At 38.5% G+C, this 23130-nt stretch overlaps 1 protein-coding gene across 1 annotated transcript in view; it reads left to right on the top strand.

Moving 5' to 3' along the window:
* Nucleotides 1-22617, top strand: part of VWA8 (von Willebrand factor A domain containing 8) — a 183338-nt gene extending 160721 nt beyond the window's left edge. The window contains exons 40-45 of the mRNA XM_041407213.1: nt 2482-2590; nt 7309-7434; nt 9062-9220; nt 16883-16981; nt 18139-18377; nt 20729-22617. Of these exons, the coding sequence (XP_041263147.1) occupies nt 2482-2590; nt 7309-7434; nt 9062-9220; nt 16883-16981; nt 18139-18377; nt 20729-20837 (841 nt within the window). The 3' untranslated portion in view covers nt 20838-22617. The remainder of the gene's footprint in view (nt 1-2481; nt 2591-7308; nt 7435-9061; nt 9221-16882; nt 16982-18138; nt 18378-20728) is intronic.
* Nucleotides 22618-23130: the final 513 nt, after the last annotated feature.

Here is a 23130-nt window from a genome sequence, read left to right as displayed (position 1 = left end):
GCTAATAATATTGTGGGTTTGATCCCTGTATGGGCCATTCACTTCAGAACTGGACTTGATGATACTTGTGGATTGCTTCCACCTCAGAATATTCTGTGATTCTGTAATTTGAACTATTAAGCTTCAGCAGCTAATTAACACAAACAGCAGGTCTTCTCAGCATGAGTGTAATGTGTGATTACTGATCAACTCTTTTCCAGAATATGCACAGAGATGCAGATTTCTTCCACCAACTGAACTCTCAAGTCAATCTCTGGTATTTTGTATTAAAAAAACCTCTTCAAAATTGCTTCTGAGCTGCTTCATAATAGAAACAATGGATATGTATGGTCTTGGATACTGTACGGTCTTGGATACTGTACATCTGTCTGTGCATATGTCCACTTGGCATGCTTTGATGAGTTTCTACAGCCTGTGTGGTGATTCACTAAAATAGAGAAAAGGGGAAATTCCTGGCTACTGCTACATGCTGTGGGAACAGTACAGCTATGCCCTGTAAAATCTGGGTATCTGTACCTGAGGTAACAATTCCTGTCCTGCAAAACCCAAATGGGCCGGCATGTACCAGCTGCAAATGTAGCCTATTATGAAAACACATTTGACTTGGATCGTTATTCTGTATCACTTGTATAGTTGTGGGAACTAACAGATAAAAACAGGGAGGTTGGAGTCCTCAGGCTGACAGAAAAAAAAGAAAAAGGAAACTGCAGATTTCACTGCTTTGCTTATACAGGATTATCTGGAAAGGAGAAATTTCCTATAAAAGTTATTGATGCTTTCCTGGCTAGATCGTATTTCTAGTGGTAAAAATTTTAAATTGCCCTATTTGACAAAAATGGAATAGATGCAGTATTTTTCATTATATTTTTCTGAACTACCTATCACTTTGGATTTATGTAGAGTGCAACAAAGTAAAACAGCAAGTGAGGTTCTTTTTGTTTCTTTTATAGATCTGAATATATTGAACTCTGTTGGCAGGATTCATGAAATTAAATGTGCAGCACTGAAAGTTATTTTTTCCTACTTGTAATGAATAAGAGTTGGCTATAGTGACTGTGTATGCAAAACTTTAAATAGAACAAGACATCATGATAGAGACAACAAAGATTTGATGTTTGATTTTAATATTATCTTCAAAGGGTCAGTCTAAAGAGCACTTCTCTGGTATACTGTATGATCCAGGCAATTAACTTGTAATAGTGTTATAAAAACTTGCAATTAGAAATAAAATTAGCCTATACATAATTTACTATCCATTTATAGTTTAGTGAAAAACACTGTATTTTTGTAAACACTGTGAGTGAGATTGTGCTGTTATGAAGTGCTTGTCTGAAATGGGCTGGGCACAGACAGGCCAATATGTTTTAGCTCAGGACTGAACCCAGCCACGTGCTGGGGGTGGGGTGGGCAGGTACACGACTGCTGCCTCTCTGAGTGATTTTGGGTCACAGCAGAACAGTGAGCACTCCCAGCGTATCTGCCTGTCCCCTAGCTCATTCTTCACTGTTGGACCTCTGTAATTACATTCCACTGGTGAATTTCACCTGCTCTGCTAAGCTGTGCTGTTCAAGAGGTGGTAGAGAACTTGGACACATCTTTGCTTATAAAGGGACTGAACCCAGCCACGTGCTGGGGGTGGGGTGGGCAGGTACACGACTGCTGCCTCTCTGAGTGATTTTGGGTCACAGCAGAACAGTGAGCACTCCCAGCGTATCTGCCTGTCCCCTAGCTCATTCTTCACTGTTGGACCTCTGTAATTACATTCCAATGGTGAATTTCACCTGCTCTGCTAAGCTGTGCTGTTCAAGAGGTGGTAGAGAACTTGAAATGGACACATCTTTGCTTATAAATAAAGCATGTGTCTGTTTTCCTGGTGCATGTGTGCTCTCTGTTACAGGCCTTGGGACAGGATAGTGCGTGACTTATTTTTTGGGGGCGGGAGCACGTTTTTGTTAATGTTCATTTAAAACTTCTTTGTTTCAAGGTTTCTTCATTTAATGAAGCACAAAGATAATTATTTGAAACATAGTTTCTATTTTTAGGTCTTCAAGGACAGATTTTATACTATTTTACTTAACCTTTGTGTTGAAGCAGGAATCAGGATATGTTTAAAGTACTCCAACAGTGAAGTAATGAACTCGTGATCCTTTTATGTACAGATAGCAAAACCTGAGCCAACAAAACCTTTCAAATTTGATCACATTTTTCAGAACCTCTGATTTACTTGTCAAACTTTAAAGCATATTAGGAGAGAGTCATATATTAGTAACTTCAATAAGTTTTAACGTGATACAGTCCCTGTAGACATTGATAAACATCTGCATATCAAAAATTCACAAGAACAGCTGCCACTTCTCTTCCGTATGCTTGTTGCAGTCTAAATTTCCCTGTTACCAAGTAAATAAACATTTAGTTTACATTAGTAGATGGAAGATATGCATGTTTCCTAAACTGTTCTTAGTTTCTTGCTCTTTCCTTTAGATTGAAAGAGATTCAGATGAGTGAATATGATGCATCAACTTATGAAAAGTTCTCTGGAGCAGTCCGACGTCAAGTTCAGTCACTCCGCATCATCTTGGACAATCTGCAGGTAATCTTAGATTCTCTGATAAAGGAACACAGGGAGGTCATGATATTAGGCCCCAAATACTATCGTGCTAACATCCTGTTAACATCTGATAGTCATGCCTTTGAAAGCTAAAAGCAAGGTCAGGTTATAATCAGTTAGGAAAAACAGTTTCGTATTACTGTTTTAAAAGGCAGCCTATGTGTGAATCCCAGTGCTCATCTCTACATGTTACATTATTCCTAACCTTACAGAGATTATTTACTTGGAAGCACAGTTTTGTGACAGAAAATACTACTACACATTGTGAAAAGAATTTGTGAAGGTGTGTAGAGCCCAGTCTTTGTCTTTACCTCCAGTCCAAGAGTATTTTGTAGCTGTGAACTGCAAATGCTATAGATTTTAAAAGAGGCACCCATTCCAGTAGGAGCTTTACTACATATGCAGCTGAAAATATGGATTTTTCTAAGGTTTTTTTAACTCTTGGTAATAGAAATAGGTATAGCCCAAATCTCCTAAGTGGAAACTCACTAAAACCACCAGTTTGCCTTTCTTCTGGTAACTGGCATGGTGGTTGTTCTGGGTTTTTTAATACTACTGTTCATATACAGGGTAAATAAAATTGTAAGTGCATTGTTTCTAGGAGGCATCTGCTAATCTTCAGTGAAAATTAAAAGAGTGATTTACTCCTTATAAGACATATTTGTTTATAAATATTTCTGTTGAGGGCTACTAACCACTAGTGTATACATACCTTAGCTTGTTAGTCACCATGCTGTGCCTTAAGCAATAAAACTGAAATACAGAAAGAAATCACTCTGTATGATAAACAGCCTCCTCCTGGACAAAGAAATCCAGTCCCCTCATATTGCAAGTAAGAAAGGTTATATTTCTTTATCTTATTTTTACCTTTAAACTTTTGTAGCTACAACAGCATTACTATAATCACATGTATACACAAAGAACCATTAGCCAGTTTTATCATGAATGTACCAACTCAGAGAACTCCTCCTGTGATGAACATTTAAGTTCGGCATAATTAGGTGATTCAGGCACTTAATATGTGTTTCATTTCAGGACACAAACTTTTGGCTTATAAAGACAGGTCTCTGTTGAAAAAAAATTGGATGTAAATCTCAGTTTTGTACAACATTTATATCTAGGTGGGTTTTTAGCACACATGCAATTGGAAGCACACTCTGGGTATGAAATCAATAAGTGAATCTTCAGTTTGAAGGTTTTTTTTAAGTCTGTCTTATCTGTCCCTTGGAGCCGAAATTCTTACATTCAGGGGTCATGTTAATCATAATTTCAAAAATAACGTATTTTAATATAAGGAGGCATAACGTATTTTAATATAAGGAGGCATATCCTCTTGCTTTTTTAAAAAAGGTCATTTTGATATCAAGGCAAAGTCTTATAAGCTGCAGTATTTTATGAGACTTTGCTAACTTCCTGCCAAAACCTGTAACAGCTAACCACAAAGTTAGGAAATATAATTTATGATGAATAAAACAAATTACTGAATTTGAAAAAACTAGGCAAAGAATAAGAGCAATAGTGAAAGAAAAAGTTTTAACTTTATAAATTTTTATATAGATTTTTGGAATGATTTTATTAGAAGATGAATTAGGAAAATGGAGATAAATGACAATAGGAGTTAATTAGTTGCAAAATGCCTTTTGTTAATGAGGATGCTGAGTACAAACACATTTCATGTGATGTTTTTGAGAGGGCAAAAAAGTTGTTTTTTGTAAAAACAAATGGTAATTCATCCAGCTCTCATGAAGAGCTGTGCATCTGTCTCCCATTATTTTCTGTATAGTCCTGTGTACACCCTGAATTCTCAACTAGAACAGTTTTCTTTCTGTTACGAGTCAGTCATTCCTCATATCTCAAATGAGAAACCAATGGCAAAGTTCATTGCAGTAAAATTTGCAACTCAGATGTCTATGTCTTTTAACTTCGAGAAAATCCCAAATTACCTTCACAGTATAGAACATGTTTGGCTTTTTAAAAATGTTTGAGTTTGCTTTATTTCAAACTGTGTTCACTTAATCAAAATATGTTGCCCATGTTCATTTAACCTGGATTTTCTCTTCAATATATGCCTTTTTGTTGTTTTTTGTTGTTGTTGTTGTTGGAGTTTTTTGTTTGTTTGTTTGTTTGGGGTTTTTTTGTGGGTTTATTTAAAAGAAATTAATTTGATTAAATTTTACTTCCCTAGAATCAAGAGGCTGTGTCCAGTTGTCTGTGGCTCTCCAAAAGTTAGTAGCAGCAGAAAGAGACTTTTGGAATAGGTGGATCCTTGAAAGTGATACATAAACATAGTCTGAGAATGTAATTTCATTGTTCATTTTGCTTTTTATAACTTGCTGATCTCTGTCAGCTCTTTGAACAACGTTATCAAAACATAATGAGTTTTTGTTTATCTTCTGTAGAAGTAGCAAAGCCAGAAGTCCAGGATATCCTGTCACTGATGGGCTCTTTCTTCTCTCCCCTGAAGCTTGTCTGTCTGAACTCCAAATTCAAAAGGTTGTGGTCAGTCAGTTGCTCAGAAAGACCTTATTTAATGTGAGGTGACTTACTTTCCAGAAAGTACTTCTCTTATTATTGATTATTGCAGAGAGAACTAGGGGCAAGTGTCCCTGTAGCTTCTCAGTATCATTTAGGCCCCTGCAATTAAACTGGGCAAACCTGAGTTACTGAGCCTGCTGGGCACTGTCTGGTTTAGACCATGTAGGAATGGTCTGGTCATAGCAGCAAGAGTAAAATAGTAGTAGTCCTGTAATAACCATAGCTTGGAGAGCTGGAAATATGAAAAACCATGTGCCATGTCAGTAGTGTTTTCATGATTTCAGCAGCTAAGGGAACATTTGTGTAATGTTTTCCCAGAAACAAATGCAGACCACAACTGGCAGTGTTTAATACATCCTGTACCATTACGAGCTACATATTTATATGTGATAGCTTCACATACACAACATTTTCTCTGACATTTACAGAAATAAAGGTGTGTACATATATTATCAAAACAAGGTGTATCTGTATATATTAGTTATGATTTTCTCTTAAAATTGTAAATGCTTTTAAACTAAAGAGTTTTTTTGGTGGGACATGTAGAGGTCACTGGGAATTCACAGGTGAATGTTATGCAACTCTGAAGGCAACAAAGGGATCAGTGATCCTGTGGAAAACGGGATTTAACTTTCATCCCAGGCATATTTAATGATAGTAGAAATTCCTAGTTGGTGGTACAAACAAACTCATGGATGTCCCACTGCCAATCTGGCTTAAAGTTCAGTTGACTGCATCACCATGGAAATGTATCAGAGCAGACAATTGGCTGAATTCACAACCTCAGAAATCTTTTCAACTTTCCCTTCTGTGATTTACTAAAAGGCTGAGGTTTCTGTGTTTTTTGGGAAACATTGTTTTTCTTTCCCATCAGGAAGCATCTGTACAGCTTTTGATTTTGGTAATCAAAACATTTTTCTGTGGCTTTGTAGTCTTTCTGCCCACTTATTTTCATGGGCAAGTAGTCCATTAATCTTGAGCAGTAGTCTGAAGTCCAGAACTCCTTCTCTACACTGAAACAAAACCTCATACATTTAGTCCAAAGCAAAATCAAAGATTCTCTGAACCTTAAGAGGACATTACCTGACTATACAGAACTATAAAGATCCATCATTTCAAATCCCAAGCCTGCAGTTTACTGAGGATCTGTAATGTAAGACTTCCGGCTCATCAGAGAGGAATTCATTTTCATTCCTGAAAGTCAGTGTTTAAGGCAGTTTGTGTCCTGTTGGGTTTTCCTCCAGTTGCTGACCAGCAATTTGCTGAGAGGGCAAAAGCATTATATGTGTACAAATTCAAATTTGTCTTTCCTTATTGGGCTTACTACTACGATGAGCAGTTTTAACATGAAGATTTAAACAAATTAAATAAACCACAAACCCCATATATACAGACTTTGCTGTCTTTAGGGGATCTTATGTATTATGAACCTATTTTACCTTGTATAGGATGACGCTATCCTTTGCAAACATGCTTAAATATGTTGCTTAAGATATTATAACACTTGAGTCTTCAATCTTAACTGCATGCTCTGTGTACAGGAGTTCCATGAATGAGTTCATGGATTGTAATGTATTTTCATCAAGTCAGGCTATAGATAACAAATGTCCTTTTAACTATAATGAAAGTGCTTATTGGACTGTCGAGTACCATGATTTTAAAAGTCGGTTTTTTTTGAATATGTAATTAGTTTATACGGTTAATACTGTTTTAAAAGCAACCATTTACCATTGTCTAGAGTGGATTAAATGGATACTGTTTAGTTTTTTAAGTCACCCAATGACTTTTTCTTGTTCTGTGTGGATTGAAAACACCTAGCAAATGGTCAGTTTTGTGTCTATTCAGTTGTATGTGTATCTGAACAGGCTTGCCATGCACATTTTCAGCATATTTGCAAGAGGAAGGGTTAAGATTTCTGCAGTTCCCTGTTATACTCCCATAAATTAAACTACTGAAAAAAGACCAAGTTACAGCAGAGGGAACATGTTATTTGTCAGTGTTCATTTTTCTTTCAAAGAAGACCAGGACAGCTGTGAACATGTGTTTGGATTTCTTTGACTTACGCCAAAACTAACACATCATTACAAAGAAATTCATGTGTATGTCATGTGCAGTAGGTCATACATTGTCTGACACACACTCACATCACATCCTTTCTGTTGTAGGCCAAGGGTAAAGAAAGACAATGGCTGAGACACCAAGCTGTTGGAGAGCTAGATGATGCTAAAATCATTGATGGGCTGACAGGAGAAAAAGCCATATATAAACGACGTGGAGAACTTGAGCCACAAGTAAGTATCCAACAAGAGCCAGGGAAAGGTGGAGAAGAGCTTAACCAGTTTGCTGATTTCATAGTGGCTGTACAGGGCCTCTGTTTAGACTTTGAGCAGGTTATATGGATGAGAAACTCAGAAAAATATTTCTGGCTTGGGATGTCCCTGGCACAGAGGCAACCACTGGATGGAAAATTTACTTTACCTCTTCTTATAGTCGTGCATAAATATTCCTGTTGGTCACCCTCAGAAAGAGAACACCAATCCAGGCAGTGCTAAGTTTTGATCCAGTGCAACAGTTTTTTATTTCGTATTTTAATGATCAGAAGACAATTAGCAGAAAAAAAAATTTGTTTGCTTTTATAGAAAAAAGGAAAATATTTTCTCACTAACTTAATTTTTGTTAACAAATATGCTGATCCCCTTTGAATTTAAAAGAAAAGTACTTTACCAATTTATTTTCCTTATTCCATAGTATGAAAATAATTTCAACTTCCACAGATACTTGGGTTTACAAGAATAAAAATTATGGTAGAAAAAAAAAGTGTGAGGAAAAGCCATTAAGATATGATAAAGTTGACTGTCCTATGGCCTGATTCAGCTATTCCTTAGAAGGCTTTACAGTTAGTCTATGAGTCAGCAACAGAGAAACCCCTTGAATCAGACCAACTAAACCTGGCCAAAACTAGTGGGGCTAAAAGTGATTGAATCATCAGTTCTCATTTTTTCAAAATGTGTTTACTCAATGTATCAGTTTTAAGCTTTGTAAAAATAATTCAATTAGGAAAAAAAGGGACATCTTTAAGTGTGTGCATAAAAACCAAAACAAATGGAGGATTTAATAGGTCTTCTCTTCTTTTATCTGGGAGAGCAGGGATGCCACAGTCTATTAAAATAATAAAGTACAGAAATCCTTTACAGGTAAAAGGAATATTTTAGCTATTTGTTTATATTGTGACTGGGTTTCTTTTGTCAGGTCATCTTTAATGCCTCTTATTTGAATCCAGACAAATCTCATTGCATGCTAAATAAAACACCTCCCCTGAATGTACTGTGCCAAAAATTGTTAGAACAGATGGGATTTGTTTTTAGGAAAAAAACCAATGGTTTCAACATTAGAATGAAGATGGAACTAGTAGTTAATCAGATCAAGATTTCAAACATTTTTGGAATGTTATTAACCTCAGCAGACAAGTTTTTACAGTCATATACAGTTGCTGTTAGTACTGCATGCCAAGGAAAACCATTACCATTATGAAATGGCAGAAAAGAGCAGAAAGAGCTCTTTCTGCCAAATTTGAGAGTTTTTTTACTGAAATAAAATGTTAAGAATCAAAACTGAAACAGAAAAAGTTTTTTCTTGACAAGCATATGTGGAATGTTTTGAGGTATTTTGTTTCCAGTCATTGAAGGTGAGAGGAAACAGTGAGCTGAGTTATCTGTCAAATAACTGGTTTGAAATAGAAAAATAATTGGGTTTTTTGTTCATGAAAAAGAACTACAACGGCAAAAACAAAAAATGTTTACTGGATAAAATTTTCTTGATTTGCGAAGTGCATTGTGTTTCTTTTTGGAATATTTATTTTTACTGATGTTTAGCTTTCCCATTTCTAGTGGGTTGATTTCTGTTGTGTTTCCCTGTCAGCCCGGCAGCCCCCAGCAGAAGCCCAAGCGCCTGCGCCTGGTGGTGGATGTGTCCGGCAGCATGTACCGCTTCAACGGGGTGGATGGGCGCCTGGAGCGCTCCATGGAGGCCGTCTGCATGGTCATGGAAGCTTTTGAGAATTATGAGCACAAATTCAAGGTAATTGCAGCTGGGCTGGGAGCTCTGGGGTATTGCATAGCCTGTGTGCAGCACTGGAAAAAGTGTTTCAGCCGTCAGTCTAGCCAAAGAATATTATTCATTCCCACAAGAAATAAAGACATTAATCTCTTTCGAGCAACCTGAAAAATAATACTAGTGAGAGGGTAAGAAACATTGCACATTTCAGCAGGGGAGTATTCAGTCTAAGACTTTGATTTAGTGAGATTTGCTGGGCTTTTTTTTCTGGTTTTATCTGTTTCTTTGAGAAGAAACACTTAAGCCTACAAAACACAAGTAAATATGGGAAAAGACCAGACTTCTTTGTCCCTTCTCTCTTCTAGTTAACTGAAATCAAGAAATAATTTCTTGTACTGACACATACTAGGTTACAAATGTTATTTAATGGTAGCCTGCAAATGAAAAGTAAATAAATATAATGCTGGTTTTGTCTCAGTAAGCCTAAATAAGGTCTAGGCCATGTTTCTTTAGCCATAAAGAAGACAGGAATGGCAGTCTCCAGTTAATTCTGGACATATCCTGTGTTTAATGGAAGAATAGAAATGTCCACTACCTTTACTGAAGATCATCTCAAACATAAGAATTAAAATACATCTGAACAAAGCGTAAAATCTCCTAAACAAAGGTAATAGAAACTTAGTCCAGATAAATTCAGTCAGGTCTGCTTCACCTTGTTCCTCCAACAACATGATTCTACACGTTTCTGTTCTTCCACAGAATCGCACGTACAAAATCAGGCATGTGCTTTTAGAATGTCTTCTAAACTCCAATCATGCACACTTCTACTTTTCAAGAGAATAGTCTATAAAAGGAGAAAGGCATTATGTTTTTTCCTAGGAAAACAAGGCATGTGCTACCATCTTCTTTGGCAGTAATGCTTTCTTGCCCTTAAACTTTCTCAAACAGAGCATGTTGCAGAATTTCAAATAAATTTGAAACTATGATTTTGATCCCAAAGTCACTACATTCCTGAAAACATAATGAAAATACTCCAGGTAGAGAGTAATGATGTGTAATCCTGTTGGAGGAAAATGCTGTAACCATAAACTTCTACCTTAGCCCAGAGAAAACATGTGGGAACTCAAATGTAATTTAAAAAATAATTGGAAATCAGGGCTTTGTTGGTTCTGCTGTCCGTGTATCTCCTGCTAACTGATAATAGAAAAGTTAAGGACAGATATTTTCAGTGATAGTTCAATTATGCAGCATAATTTGTGTAGCTTGGTGAATCAGGCATATCTGAGCAACACAGATATGAGTATGGCAAAATACAAGATCATCCACACAGAAAAGTAGTGGGCACAATGATAAATATATACTGCTTTGGTGTAGTGAACATGGTTTTGTAAAGGGAAGTGAGGTATCTATGTGTGTGACAAGCAAAGTTGGTTTGTTGGTTGGTAGAGTCTCCTTAGCCAAAAGCAATTGACAAAGTCCCTTGGCAGAGGCATTTGGGGATAAGAGAATTCCTTTCGATATACAAAATACTGTCAAAAATATAAGAAACAGCCTAATTGGTCATTTTTTAGTGGGTCAGTGGTGGAGCTGTGGTGGGATCTGTGCCAAAGTCTATGCTGTTTTGTAGTTCTGTCTATACATGAGTGATCTGTTAAAGGGGATGAGATGACAAAAATTGCTAATTATGTGAAGTTATTTGAGAAAGTAACAAGGGGAATCCAGCTAGAAGAAGTTGGATAAGGACCTAGCCATAAAAGGTGATTAAGAAATAAAATGGTAGGTGATGTTTAGTGATTTTCAATGTAAAGTACTGCAGGTGGAAGAAAATAATTTTGGTCTTAAATACGCAGTGAGAAAGTCTCAGCTTTTTGTTAGTCCTCGCTCTCAGCTATAGACTGGTGCCCAACAAAGATGTCTTGCAATTATGTTGTGTGGTTCTTTGAACACTCCGTTCCCACCAGCTGTCAAAAAAGCTAATAGAATATTCTAAACTATTAACAAAAGAAGAGAGAAGAAAGGAGAATGCATGAGAGTGTTGCTATAAACATCCATAGTGCATTCACATTAGGAGTAATGTGTGCAATTTTGCTCCCCCATCTCACAAAAGTTTTTGTAGAGATGAAAAAGAAAAGAGGGTAACAAAGATTGCAAAAGGTATGGAAGTGTCCCCATACAAGGTACAAGGAATGACTAAATAACTAAGCAAGTCACTTAGTAAGAACTGCTCCGTGTGGAAGAGATAAAAATCAAAAAGCTGATAAATTCTTGACTAAAACAGAAATGATGACCGGGGACAATTGTTCATTCTGCTTTTATTTGAACAACAAGTTGTGTTACATTCATACAGCTAAGGAAAATGGCTTAGAAAGTGATAACACTGGAGAAGGATGTAGCACAATGGCAGATAACCATTTGTTCTTATTTCCAGTGCAGCTCTAAAGCTGAGAACCCAGAACCCTCAAATGCATGCTAAATGAATGATATGTAGGAGTAGACATGCAGCCAGCACACTGTGGAGGATTAGCTAAGATCATTACAAACTCTCTCTCCCTGTAATTTTAAAATCTATGGGTCAGGCTTCAGAGAGCAGGAGAGGCAATGACTTTTTTTAAATACCACTGACTCCATTCTGTACAACCCTTGACACTTTGCATGATGCTGCTGATTTTTGTCAGGACAAAGCTGAAGTTTTGGTATGTCTGCAAACTTAGCATATCTTTCTCATATCTAAGAGAGGAACCATTTGAAAAAAAAGAACACACAACTCTATAGTGTGTTTCAATTAAAAATCTGCAGTTTATCACTGTTTTCTTTTTTCCATATTCTCTTCTTCCCTGGTTTTATAAAAATAGACTTTTTCGGCCTTCAGATATGCCTGCTGTTATCTGTTCCTCTGTAGCCCCATCTGCACAGCTCACAACAACATATGCTGCAAATTTGAGGGGTATCTTGCAAAATGTGTTGAACCAAGGGGATCATCTAGCTTGTTAAGCAATGGGAATTTACATGGTAAAGTTCTCTTCAGCTATCTCACTGCAGTGGAAACTTTGGAAAGCAATTCCTGGCTTTTGCTCAGGATGACTTTTCTGATGGTGCTTGGTTTTCTTCTTTGCTACATACAGTTTTTAATTAATCAGATGGGCTTTTCCTTGCTGTTTTATCCTACCCGGCTGAGCTTTCCCCATGGGTGGTACCCCTTGGTATCAGGGATGATGTTGATTGTCTGATGATCTTAACAGCACTGAGTGAAGGCAGAAAATAGTTTCTTCTTGCCTTCTTATACAGAAGGCCTGAGTATTGGATATGTGACTGCACCAAGCAGGTAACGAAGTTACCATTTATAAAGTCAGACAAGTGCAGCAGGTATTTTTCAGCTTTTTACGCTCATGTGGAACATTCTCCCTACTTCCATTTCCCATAAGTGCAGGTAGTGAATCATTCCTTGTCAAAGGAAAAACAGGAGGCCCATCTTCTGAACATCCCATTTTAGGTGCCTGTTGTTTGACAATGCACAGGAGGGCAGTTTGTTAGTTTGTTCTCTTTTTTATCTGAGGTAGTACTATGTCTGTCACAAACTGTGTGTTTTGTCATCCCCGGTTACTGTGATTTGCACACATAATGGCACATTGAGGAGGCATGTCCAGTAAATTATCCAACAGCAATTTTATGAAGCCTTAAAAATATTGTGACTCAATAAATAGCATATTATGTAATGGGTAGGAAAAGCCTGAATTGTTATTTATAGCTACACTAAAGGGATATTGAAGATTTTATATGCCTCTTCCAGCATTCTGTGTTTGTAAAATTTACTGTGGAGGCAGCTTTGCTAATTCAGGAAAAAAAGAAATGGTCCACATGTCTGGCAGAATAGTTTATTTTAAATAATAAACAAAAGATTTAAAATAAATTCAGAAAAATAGAATGTTCAGTGTTGTCCAAAGAAGAGATGAATTTATAAAGATCTAGCCCTCCAGCAGAGTCTAATTCACACTGCCTTTTACATTCAGCACACATCTTCTTTCAGCTTTTTTAATGCCTTCAGAAATGAAACCTTTTGGCATGGCAGCTGCAGAAGACAAAGTCTTCCATTTTACCCATTTTAGGCAGCATGAACCATCCATTCAGTGCAAAATGTGGCAGTGGAACAGAGATTGTTTTAACCTTTTCCTATGGAAAGAAACCAACAAAATGATGATATTTTGAGATACATGTTTACATATTGTGTACCCTGAATAGAGCAGTCCTTGTCTCAGTGTACCTGAGGCTATTGAGAACAAGCTTTGGTGTACCACAATAATATATTATTTCAATTAAGCTGCACTATGGCAAATGTATTTTGCTGCTGGATTTGTCCTGAGAGCCTTTGCTTCCAATTTTGTAAAAGAAAAACAAAGTCAGTTTCAAATAAGATTGTATCACAGCTTTTCTCTCACTTGTAACTCTATCCACATAAAACCTCCTTAGGGAGTTTATGGGGAAAAAGCATCAGATTGGATCCCTGCTTTTCAAAGGCCCTTCTTCTGTGCTCGTCTTTAGCTACTGCAAAGGAAGGAAACTGGTTTTGACAAAGTCTGCATGTGCCTGCATGTGTTGGGGCTCCCAGTTGACCAGGACTGGGGAGCTGTCTGCACCTTTTCTGTACAATGAATGCACCAAGGTAATATGAAATCTAAGGGTTAATTTACTAGAACACAGATCAGAAGGAGGTAATAATTTCCTGCAGGAAAGATTTTTATTCTTTGCCATTTCAGAGTGAGCTTCTTTGCTCCAGTTTTGCTCCTCTCCCAAACTCTGTTTTCCTAAATTGTGACAGATTCAATACATTCTCCTGGGCAGACATGTCTCCTCTGTCATGTCTAGAACTTTAGTGTGAGCCTCCCCCACCCAGGGAGAGTGTCCCTCCCAGCCTGCAATCTTATGTTGATTTAAGTCAATCCAAGTCAGTGCAGCTACATTCCCTTGCTATGAACTCATCCAGCCTCACAGTTTGGGGAGCTGAGCTTCCCAAAACCAAACTCACACTCCTTAGATTTTGGCTGCTCCTGGTCCTTGACTTGGCTTCCAGAGAGATCATAGAACCATAAGGACCAGCGCACGAGGGCTGTTGACCACAGCTCCTCTTTTCCCCAGCGCAGCAGGATCTCACTCTGTTGTTCTGGAGGCCCTACTTGACCCAGAAAGCAGCAGTCAGGATGAATCAAATAGCCACTTCTTCCCTACTGCCTCACCAAACGTTTTTAAATCACAAATAGCATAGTAAGCTGTCAGCAAAGAAACAAGGAAACTGATAACATCTGCTAAAGATAAGCACACGTATCGTATCGGGTGCATGCATGGGCACACACAAAGAATAATAAGCAGCTATCTGAGCAGGGAGCAGACAGGACATGATGTTCCCAGGTGGATGCCTTTCCGTGCCTGCAATAGTTTGCTCAGATCATTTCAGCCTCGCCTTGCCTGTAACCAGGTTGTCTGTTCCCGCCTTGTGCAAGAATGTGGAGGGGGCCCTGCTGTAGGGTCAGCATCTAGTGTTTCATCAGGAGATCCAGCAATTCCCCTTACACAGACTGTCACACTGAGTTTAAACTGAGACTGTTTGAAATGAAAGCTTGATCTGTTACTGGTGTATGTCAAGAACCACAATGATATTCCCAAGCAAGTTTGGCCTATTCCCATGAACTCAGTATGGCAGAGCTGACACAAGGACAGCCAGTGGGAGACATCCAGGAAGCCAGGAAGGAGCCTTCTACAAAGGGATCAGCCTTTTTACACAGGAGAAGGCAGCATTTTGCTTTACATAGTTAGGTTGTTGATTTAAAAGTGATACCGAATGCAAAACTGCTCAGCAGAGGATGTGCAGGGTTTTGTAATTAAGAGCTTATCCTGAAGATGTGTGGGCATTTCTGACATTGCATAAGAACCACGAGCACTGTATATTTTCTGCTCCATTAAACCTCTGCTTTATTTAGTTCCTCTGATTTGAACAGTCTCTAATTTTTAAAACAATACTCATGCACATATTCCCTGTGTGTGGTTCAGATTTTATTGAACAGGATATATTCCTGTTTTATTTAGGAAGTATGCTGAATGTAACCTCAGCATTATTCTCAAAATTTGTGTATTTTCATTTGCCATGTCTTCATATCCATCAAGAGAGAGTCTGAAGCATTATTGGTGATAAGAAATAGGTTTTGAAGAGAAAGCATATGGCAGACATAAAGCTTTACATGAGGCTTGGTAGCTAATACTGAGCACGTAAGAGCTGAGGAGACCAAAAATGGGAAAAGCCAACAGAGCAGAAAGAAATGGGATTGTGTGGGGACTAGATTATAAAAAGATTTCCTAGGGAAAGGAAGTTTTGTTTCCTTGGGGCTGTCATAAAATGGTCTGACCTTGGGTGAAATAATCTACAGTATGTGGCATGTTTGCTCTCTAACAGAGTGAAGTGTCACTTTTAAAAGTGTTGTTCCAGCTGCTGTAGCTTTCTTTTGATTCATTTTTAAGTAAATTAGTGATGTGGAAACAAAAAGGCCTTTGTCTATAAAGACTGCCATTTCTTCTCTCTCTAGGACCTGACTTACACCAAATAAAGTGTCTTTCAATAGGAAAGAAAAGACAGAAAAACTATGAGGAATAGACCTGCCTTTCACCAAATAATTATGTGGGAATTAGGGATGGTGAACCCAGCAGGAACTTGTAACAGTACTTAAAAAAAAGAAAACAGAAAGGTAAAATACTGCATCAGGGCTGCCTGTGAAGTAAAGGCAGGTCTGTGCCAGCTAGGCAAGGGGAAATACAGGCATGTTCATGCTGAGGAATTGCCAGCTCAGTCTCTCTGGGCCCAGATTCTGTACACTGTGCTCTCTTGCTTGGTGTACACAGCTCTTAAATCCATTTTTGTCCTGCTCATGAATTCTCCCTGGGGTGACTGCCACATCCATAACACAAAGGGCAGGTCAGGACCCTGCCATAACTCAGCTTGTCTTGGTTTTCATGTAACAACAATGAAGCTCTCACATGAAACAGAGGCCTTCACAATATTGCGTTATTTGTTCACCAGGATATTTGAACTATTGTGGTTCTACATGTCAGTTTTGCAGCATCTCACAGGAGAATGATGTGCACACCATCTCCTTTGAAAATATACAGGGGCTCTTGGAATTCACTTCTCTACATACTTTCAGCAATGGCTTTGATCTGTTATGCACAAAAATGAGTGCTGATTTTCAAGAACGGGGATTTGTAAGACTTGGTTTTTTTTCAGAGCAGAATGAGGTCACCAAAAAGATTCATCAAACATAGGAACTACTCTCAAACAATGTGCTTCTTGTTTGTCAGACTCAAGAGGGTGAAAATTGCTGCTTTAAAAGAAATATATGGACAATGTGAGTGGGCAAGGTCTTGATCTTACACATCACCACTCTACATTTGGTGGGATGATGTGAAAAACAGATCACGAAAATAAGGAACTGTTCCTTAATTTCATTATTTAGGAATTCTTTCCTATGTTTTTGTGTCAGTGATAAATTGCAAGTAGTTCCCTTAAACAGCTCATAAACAGAAACAGGGAACAGTACTTGGGGTCTTCTGTTGAAAATTGCCAATTGCCTTTGATCTGTCTTATGTCATTGTGAGCCAAGAGCCATTTGTGACTAACAGGTGACTGATGATGTTTCTTTCTTGTAGTATGACATTGTTGGACATTCAGGAGATGGCTTCAACATCGCCTTGGTTGGGAGTGACAAAGTTCCCAAGAATAATAAGCAAAGATTAGAGATTCTTAAGGTAAAAGTGATGCTGGTAAATAAGGGTTTTATGACTGCAAAGATAAAATTGTAGGCAGGTCACAGAATACAAAACATGAGGATAGTAAAATAAAGACAAGAAAGCAAAAATCTGTATATTTCCTTAAATTTAAACAGGACCTTACAGAAACATGGCAGAAAACAAATTGGGCCAAAATAATAGAAGCTGGGTACGCCTTATTCTGGACTTCTATGCCCTAAATGTGTCATTTTGACTTCCTGTCAAAGGATAGGGGAAGTTCCAAAGATTATACAGTGATATAGATAGCTCTGCCTAAATCATGTGATATTATTAGTGCACAAGTAACTCATTCAAAAATGTAGAGGGGTCCCAGGTCAGTGATTTATCGTGGTACCTTCAAGAAGTAATGCATCACAGCAGCATTGGGAAAATGTGTCAGTACTAAATTGGAAACATGTTAAATCACAATGGCAAAGCGAGTATATTCACCAAACTTTCTATAGTAGGATGAAGAAAAATGGTAGGATTTACCTGATAGGCAGCTTGATAGGCTAGAAGCATGTATCTGAGCTTCCTTCAAAAACTATTTTTAAAATAGCTCCTTTGATTAGAAGAACCTGATTTAGTAACTTCTAAAATTCCTGGTCTTCTACATAGATAACAGCTTCATTGATGCATATGGTGTATTTATTTGGTAACAGCTCAAACAAAATGTTTTATCATTTTTAAATGTGACTGCCACTGTCAGGAATCAGATATTTGATAATAACCAAGACACTACTAGGATTTGGAAGTCCAGTGCAAATTATGAACATGCAGGAGCTGTTCACAGCATTAGTAACTTGTTTTCTTCTTAAAATACATAGGAATGTATCTACCCAAACTGCAGCTGACCAAAGTACTTTACCTTCCCTAAGGCCCAGTCTAATTAAGTCCCTGTGTGGGTTTTGATTGTTTGACCAACTGTGTTTTTGAAAAGTGCTGCCTATCTTAAAATATGACATATTATGTACAAAAAGCTGCATCTTCTTTTCTGTCTGGAGCACTGTTTACATTTCTGATGGATCCCCTAACACAGCAGTACTTAATATTTACTCCCTCCTGTGCTAGCTGAAATGAATGCTTGTTCCTAAAATCATCTTACGTGTTTCCACGTGGTTATGCTGTGCACACAGACCATGCATGCCCACGCTCAGTTCTGCATGAGTGGAGACCATACCTTGGAAGGGACAGAGCATGCCATTCGGGAAATCGCCAAGGAGGAGGCTGACGAGTATTTTGTTATCGTCTTAAGTGACGCAAATCTGGAGCGTTACGGAATTCCGCCATCGAAGTTTGCACAGGTCTTGACCACCAACACTCAAGTCAATGCTTTTGCCATATTTATAGGATCCTTGGGAGACCAGGCAGATAGGTAAGTGTTTGGTTTATGCCTAGTACTGTTTGCTTTCATTCAGCATAAATGTAAATTATGCTTTTATTGCAGTGAGTTGCCGATGCTGTTGTTGCGCTCCAAGGTTTTGGTCATAGTATCATAAAATCATAGAATGATTTGGGTTGGAAGGGACCTTTAAATATCATCTATTCCAACCCTCAAGCTATGAGCAGGGATGTCTTTCACAACTTCTCTGGATGACCTGTGCCAGTGCATCATCACTCTCATTGTAAAAATTTGTTCCGTATCTCTAGTCTAAATCTACCCACTTCCAGTTTAAAACTGCTACATCTTATCCTGTCATTACAGGCCCCAGTAAAAACTGTCCCTATGTCCTTATGAGCCCCCTTTATTTATTGAAAGGCCTCAATAAGGTCTCCCTGGACTTTCCAGGCTGAACAACCCCAACTCTCTCAGCCTATCTTCATAACAGAGGTGCTTCATCCTGCTGACCATTTTTGTGGCCCTCCTCTGGACCCACTCCAACAGGTCCATGTCTTTCCTGTGCTGAGGACCACAGGGCTGTACACAGCACTCCAGGTGGGGTCTCACCAGAGTGGAGTAGAGGGGCAGAATCACTTCACTCACCCTCCTGGCTGTGCTGCTTTTGATGAAAGAAAGCCAGGGTACAACTGGCTTTCTGGGCTGCAAGTGCACATTGACAGGTCACATCCAAGTTTTCATGCATCTTTTTTTACTATTTTCATTATTAACGTACTGGCAAGAAGCTGTAACTCCTGAGTTGTGTCAGGGAGGAGACTGGCTTGTGGATCTGCAGACATCCTTATAGCCAGCAAGTTCAGAGCATCCTGTGCATCCAAAGGGAGCAGCTGATGCCATCCTCCTGCTGCTGGATGTGCACTATACCCTTATGTAGTGTCACCATGTAATCATAATAGTGCCTTTGGTATTGCCCAATATATGGTTCCAGTGTGTGTAGGCCTAAGAAAAGAGATTAAAACAAAAGATGCTGGACTTAATTTGTCTTCCAAACAGCCGAAGGTTTGATTCAGATACACCCCTTGTGTTAGAGACATAAATTCTTTGGAGTTTCTGAGACAGAATGCTTGGGTTTAGTTCTACTACATAATTTCACTTTAAAATGTTTGGGCACAAGGGGAAAAAAACAAATTCTGTCCCTGGTGTTCTTTCAGGTTCCATATCCAGTGAGGACCACTACCTACAGCAAAAAGCTGGCATAGCCACAAATATCAACAGTGTCTTTTCTGTTTGAGTCTTCAACTAGAGGAGAATGAGGGAAATCTGAAAGGGAGCTGGCCCTCAGTAGATAATTTTAAGCAGTAAAGTGTTGAAAGATAGGACTGCACAGACATCATGAGTTGTGGCTGCAGGTCTGTACATCAGAGAGTGTTGATCATCAAAACAGAACCAATTCTGAAAGATTATAATTACAGAAAGTCCCTTTACTTTTGATAGGAATTTTTAAAAGAAAATAAATAATCTTTGACCATGTCCTGCTGTGTAAGAGATCTTATAATGGCCTAGTTCACTGGTATGGAAAATGCACACAGTGCTGTCACTGAAATGCATTTCTATGTATATAGAAGTGCAGAATTAGACAAAGCCTTCCTGTAACTGCTGTGGGGGAAGGAGAAGGGAATTCTCTGTTGCAGTATTTTTACTGCATTATTTTTAAAACTAACTTTACTGCAGTATTTTTACTGCATTTTACTGCAGTATTTTTAAAACTAATTTTAAAAGTGAGAGTTTACTCACTTGGAGGAATAGTGTAGAGCAAAATCTCCTATAAAAAGCATAGAAAAAATAAATCCCAAGCCTGCTAACTGGACATGAAGGAACTGGGATTTGTAACATGCATGTAGTTTGACTTTTGAGGGTGGGTTAGGCTGTGAATAAAAATGTCAGGTTACTATTGGCAGAATACATTTCTGTGTAATCTGCAGCGATGTCAAAGAAGAAATACAAAGAGCACAGTTGGAATCATTGGACTTGTAGAATTGAAAGGGCTTTGGGTTCACAGTTGTCAGTTTAGGATATCTTCATTTCCAGTGTAAACCTGTAGCTGTCCTCAGCAATCATTTGTGGTGACACCTCAGGGGATCACCAGGACCTTGATCAAAGCAGAGTTCTGGCATGTGAGAAAGAGGATGTGGATAGAAATCTCTGGAAACACGCTTGTTTGTGTTGCTGAAAGGAACTCTGTGCCCTGCCTGCTCTCAGTGTTTCTCCCTTTGTTGCTTTCCCAAACCTTTAATTGCATGGTGACAGCAATGTGAGGCATCCTGTCTTATGGTAGGGAAGATAATTTGAGGTGTTAATTGTGTTTTGTCCCTCATTCTGCTTCTTAGGCTGCAGAGGACACTGCCAGCAGGTCGGTCTTTCATTGCCATGGATACCAAAGAGATCCCTCAGATTTTGCAGCAGATCTTCACATCTACCCTGTTGTCAAGTGCCTAAGCATCACTGATGTCACCGGGTGTGAACTCAAAGGGGAAACCCACTCCTGCTGGAGGTACAAACCCTAAAGCTGAGGATAAACACAATTATTAATAAAATACATACCCTTCTTTAATCAGCCAAGCAACCATAATCTACATGATGGCCAGGCTGTAAATTTTCCCCCAGAGTCTCTCAAGCGACTCAGCACATTCAAAGGGCAGAGGATGGCAACACAATGAATGCTTTTCCGGAGGGACAAACAAACAAAGGACAATCTGTGATCATTCCTCTGCCTGGCATGTTGCCAGCACTATGGAATCATGTCCCCCTGTTTCATTAAACACAGTTCACTGGGATTTGGTAATCCTGTGCAAGGCAGATCCAGGCAATCTGTGTCAGTGTTTCAGGTGCATATGTTTGAATGGATGGTTAACTCCATCTCTGATTTAAACAGGCCTGCTCTTGCCAGGCAGGAAATCCTTCCTTCCTCTCCTGTTGTTTTCTTGTCTCGATGGGCATCAGGGCTTCACCCGACACTGGGAACAATGGAGCAGTTTGGAAACACGGACCATCACACGTAACCATTCATTATCTGATCAGGCACAGTGCTCCCAGTTGTCAGACCTAGAGAAAGTGGCTGTTAAGAAGTAAAAGAAAAAAAAAAAGAAAATTGGTTCAGTTCTGCCTATGAAAAATAACGGGAAAGGGTCAAAGCACTCTTAAGAACCCAAGAGGCAGCATTTCCAAGAAGGAAACTTTGCACAATTCCTTTGCACAGCTGATGATGCTGCACCCACTGCACTGTTACACAGAATCCCTCAGATGGCCTCAGCACGTGGGGTTGACTCTTCAATCAGAAGACAAAAAGGTTACTAGTGTTTTGCTAGAGCACGTTCACAGTCTGTTTTTCTTGGGTCATTTGAAGGTTAAACTGGAGGAGAGATTTAGGCATGAAAAAATAAATTATTTTTTTATAAAGGAAGAGGGAAAAGTATTTTAGCAAGATATCTGTGTTAGAATGTATTTAATATCCAAGTTAGTTGTAAAGACTTACTTTATGATTCAATCAGTTGGTGTTTGGCTTGTCCCATGAGGTGATAATTCCTCTTTATGTACTAAAGAAGAGCTATTTTGTAGTTCTTTGGGAACAGTGGAATACTCGATGAATTGAATGTATGATTTAATGAAGCTGGTGTGGGGGATGTACATCATAACTGATACTAATTACAGAGTAACTGAATAACAGAACATACAGGAAGAATGCCTATAAAAATCTGAAGGAGGAATTGCAATTATTTTAATTTTTCTCTTAGTCCTGCAGTTGATCAAGCTGCACCTTGAGCAGTATCTTTAGAAGGGAAGAGGCAAATTAATTTGGTCTCATTAAATACAACCATCGGTGTTTTAGGATCCAGCTTATGGTGGTCATTCTCTCATCCATCAGTCCTGCAGCAAAAATCTTTACCAGACCATCAAAAATCTCCCCTGTTTAGGATGAGTTTTGAAGCCTGGTCAGCTTTCAATCTCTTTATGACAAGAGGGGACGGAAGACATTTTTCAAAGTTTTGTTAGCATTGTTATGATAACTATATATGTGAAAACAAAGAGATTGAAGATGCAGTTCCTGTTTGGAATTGGGAGGAGAAGGTTTAGAAGGTTTTCCCTGGTTGGGACAAATGCACATGTATGCACATACACACAGATGCTGCTACTGAGGGGAAGTGTGCTTCAAAATAAAAATATCTTGGTCCTGTAAACATATGAAGAGATACTAAATGCAATAAAGTATTGAAATATTGATAAGGCTCTTACTAAATGTGTGTTTACGTGGAAATTCCTTTAGCACATCTGCCTTCATTGCCAGCAGTCCTGAACAAATAATCTTTTTCTTGCAATTAATTAGCAGATGTGCTGGACACTTTCTACACTACTTGTGCAGATAAATCTTCTCACCACAGATTTAAATGCAGTAAAATACTGTTATCTTTATCATTAAAAAATTAGTGCTATTTAAAGGAAAACTATGATAAATCCAGTTTTTAATCTTTTGTTTGATTATGCCTCTAAATTATACTTCATGTATAGTCAACATTTACAGTTACCTTTCATTACAGTTACAGCATTACAGTTACCTTCCTGTAGCATTTGGGTTTATCTTTGTTTCAGGAGATGTCTGTTGAGTTTCAGTTCTTGTTCCTCGGGCCCGTAGGCTACAGCTGTGTCCAGGGCCAGGCATGGCCATGGGGGTGGGTGGAAGTTCTAAACCTGCCCTCTTTCAGGCCATTCCCCCTTGTCCTGTTGCTACATGACC

The sequence above is a fragment of the Onychostruthus taczanowskii genome, unplaced genomic scaffold, assembly GCF_017590055.1.
Source record: "Onychostruthus taczanowskii isolate IOZ18803 unplaced genomic scaffold, ASM1759005v1 scaffold26, whole genome shotgun sequence".
In the NCBI taxonomy this organism is placed as follows: domain Eukaryota; kingdom Metazoa; phylum Chordata; class Aves; order Passeriformes; family Passeridae; genus Onychostruthus; species Onychostruthus taczanowskii.
The sequence above is the reverse complement of the archived record's forward strand: the minus strand, read 5'-3'. Positions and strand labels throughout refer to the sequence as shown.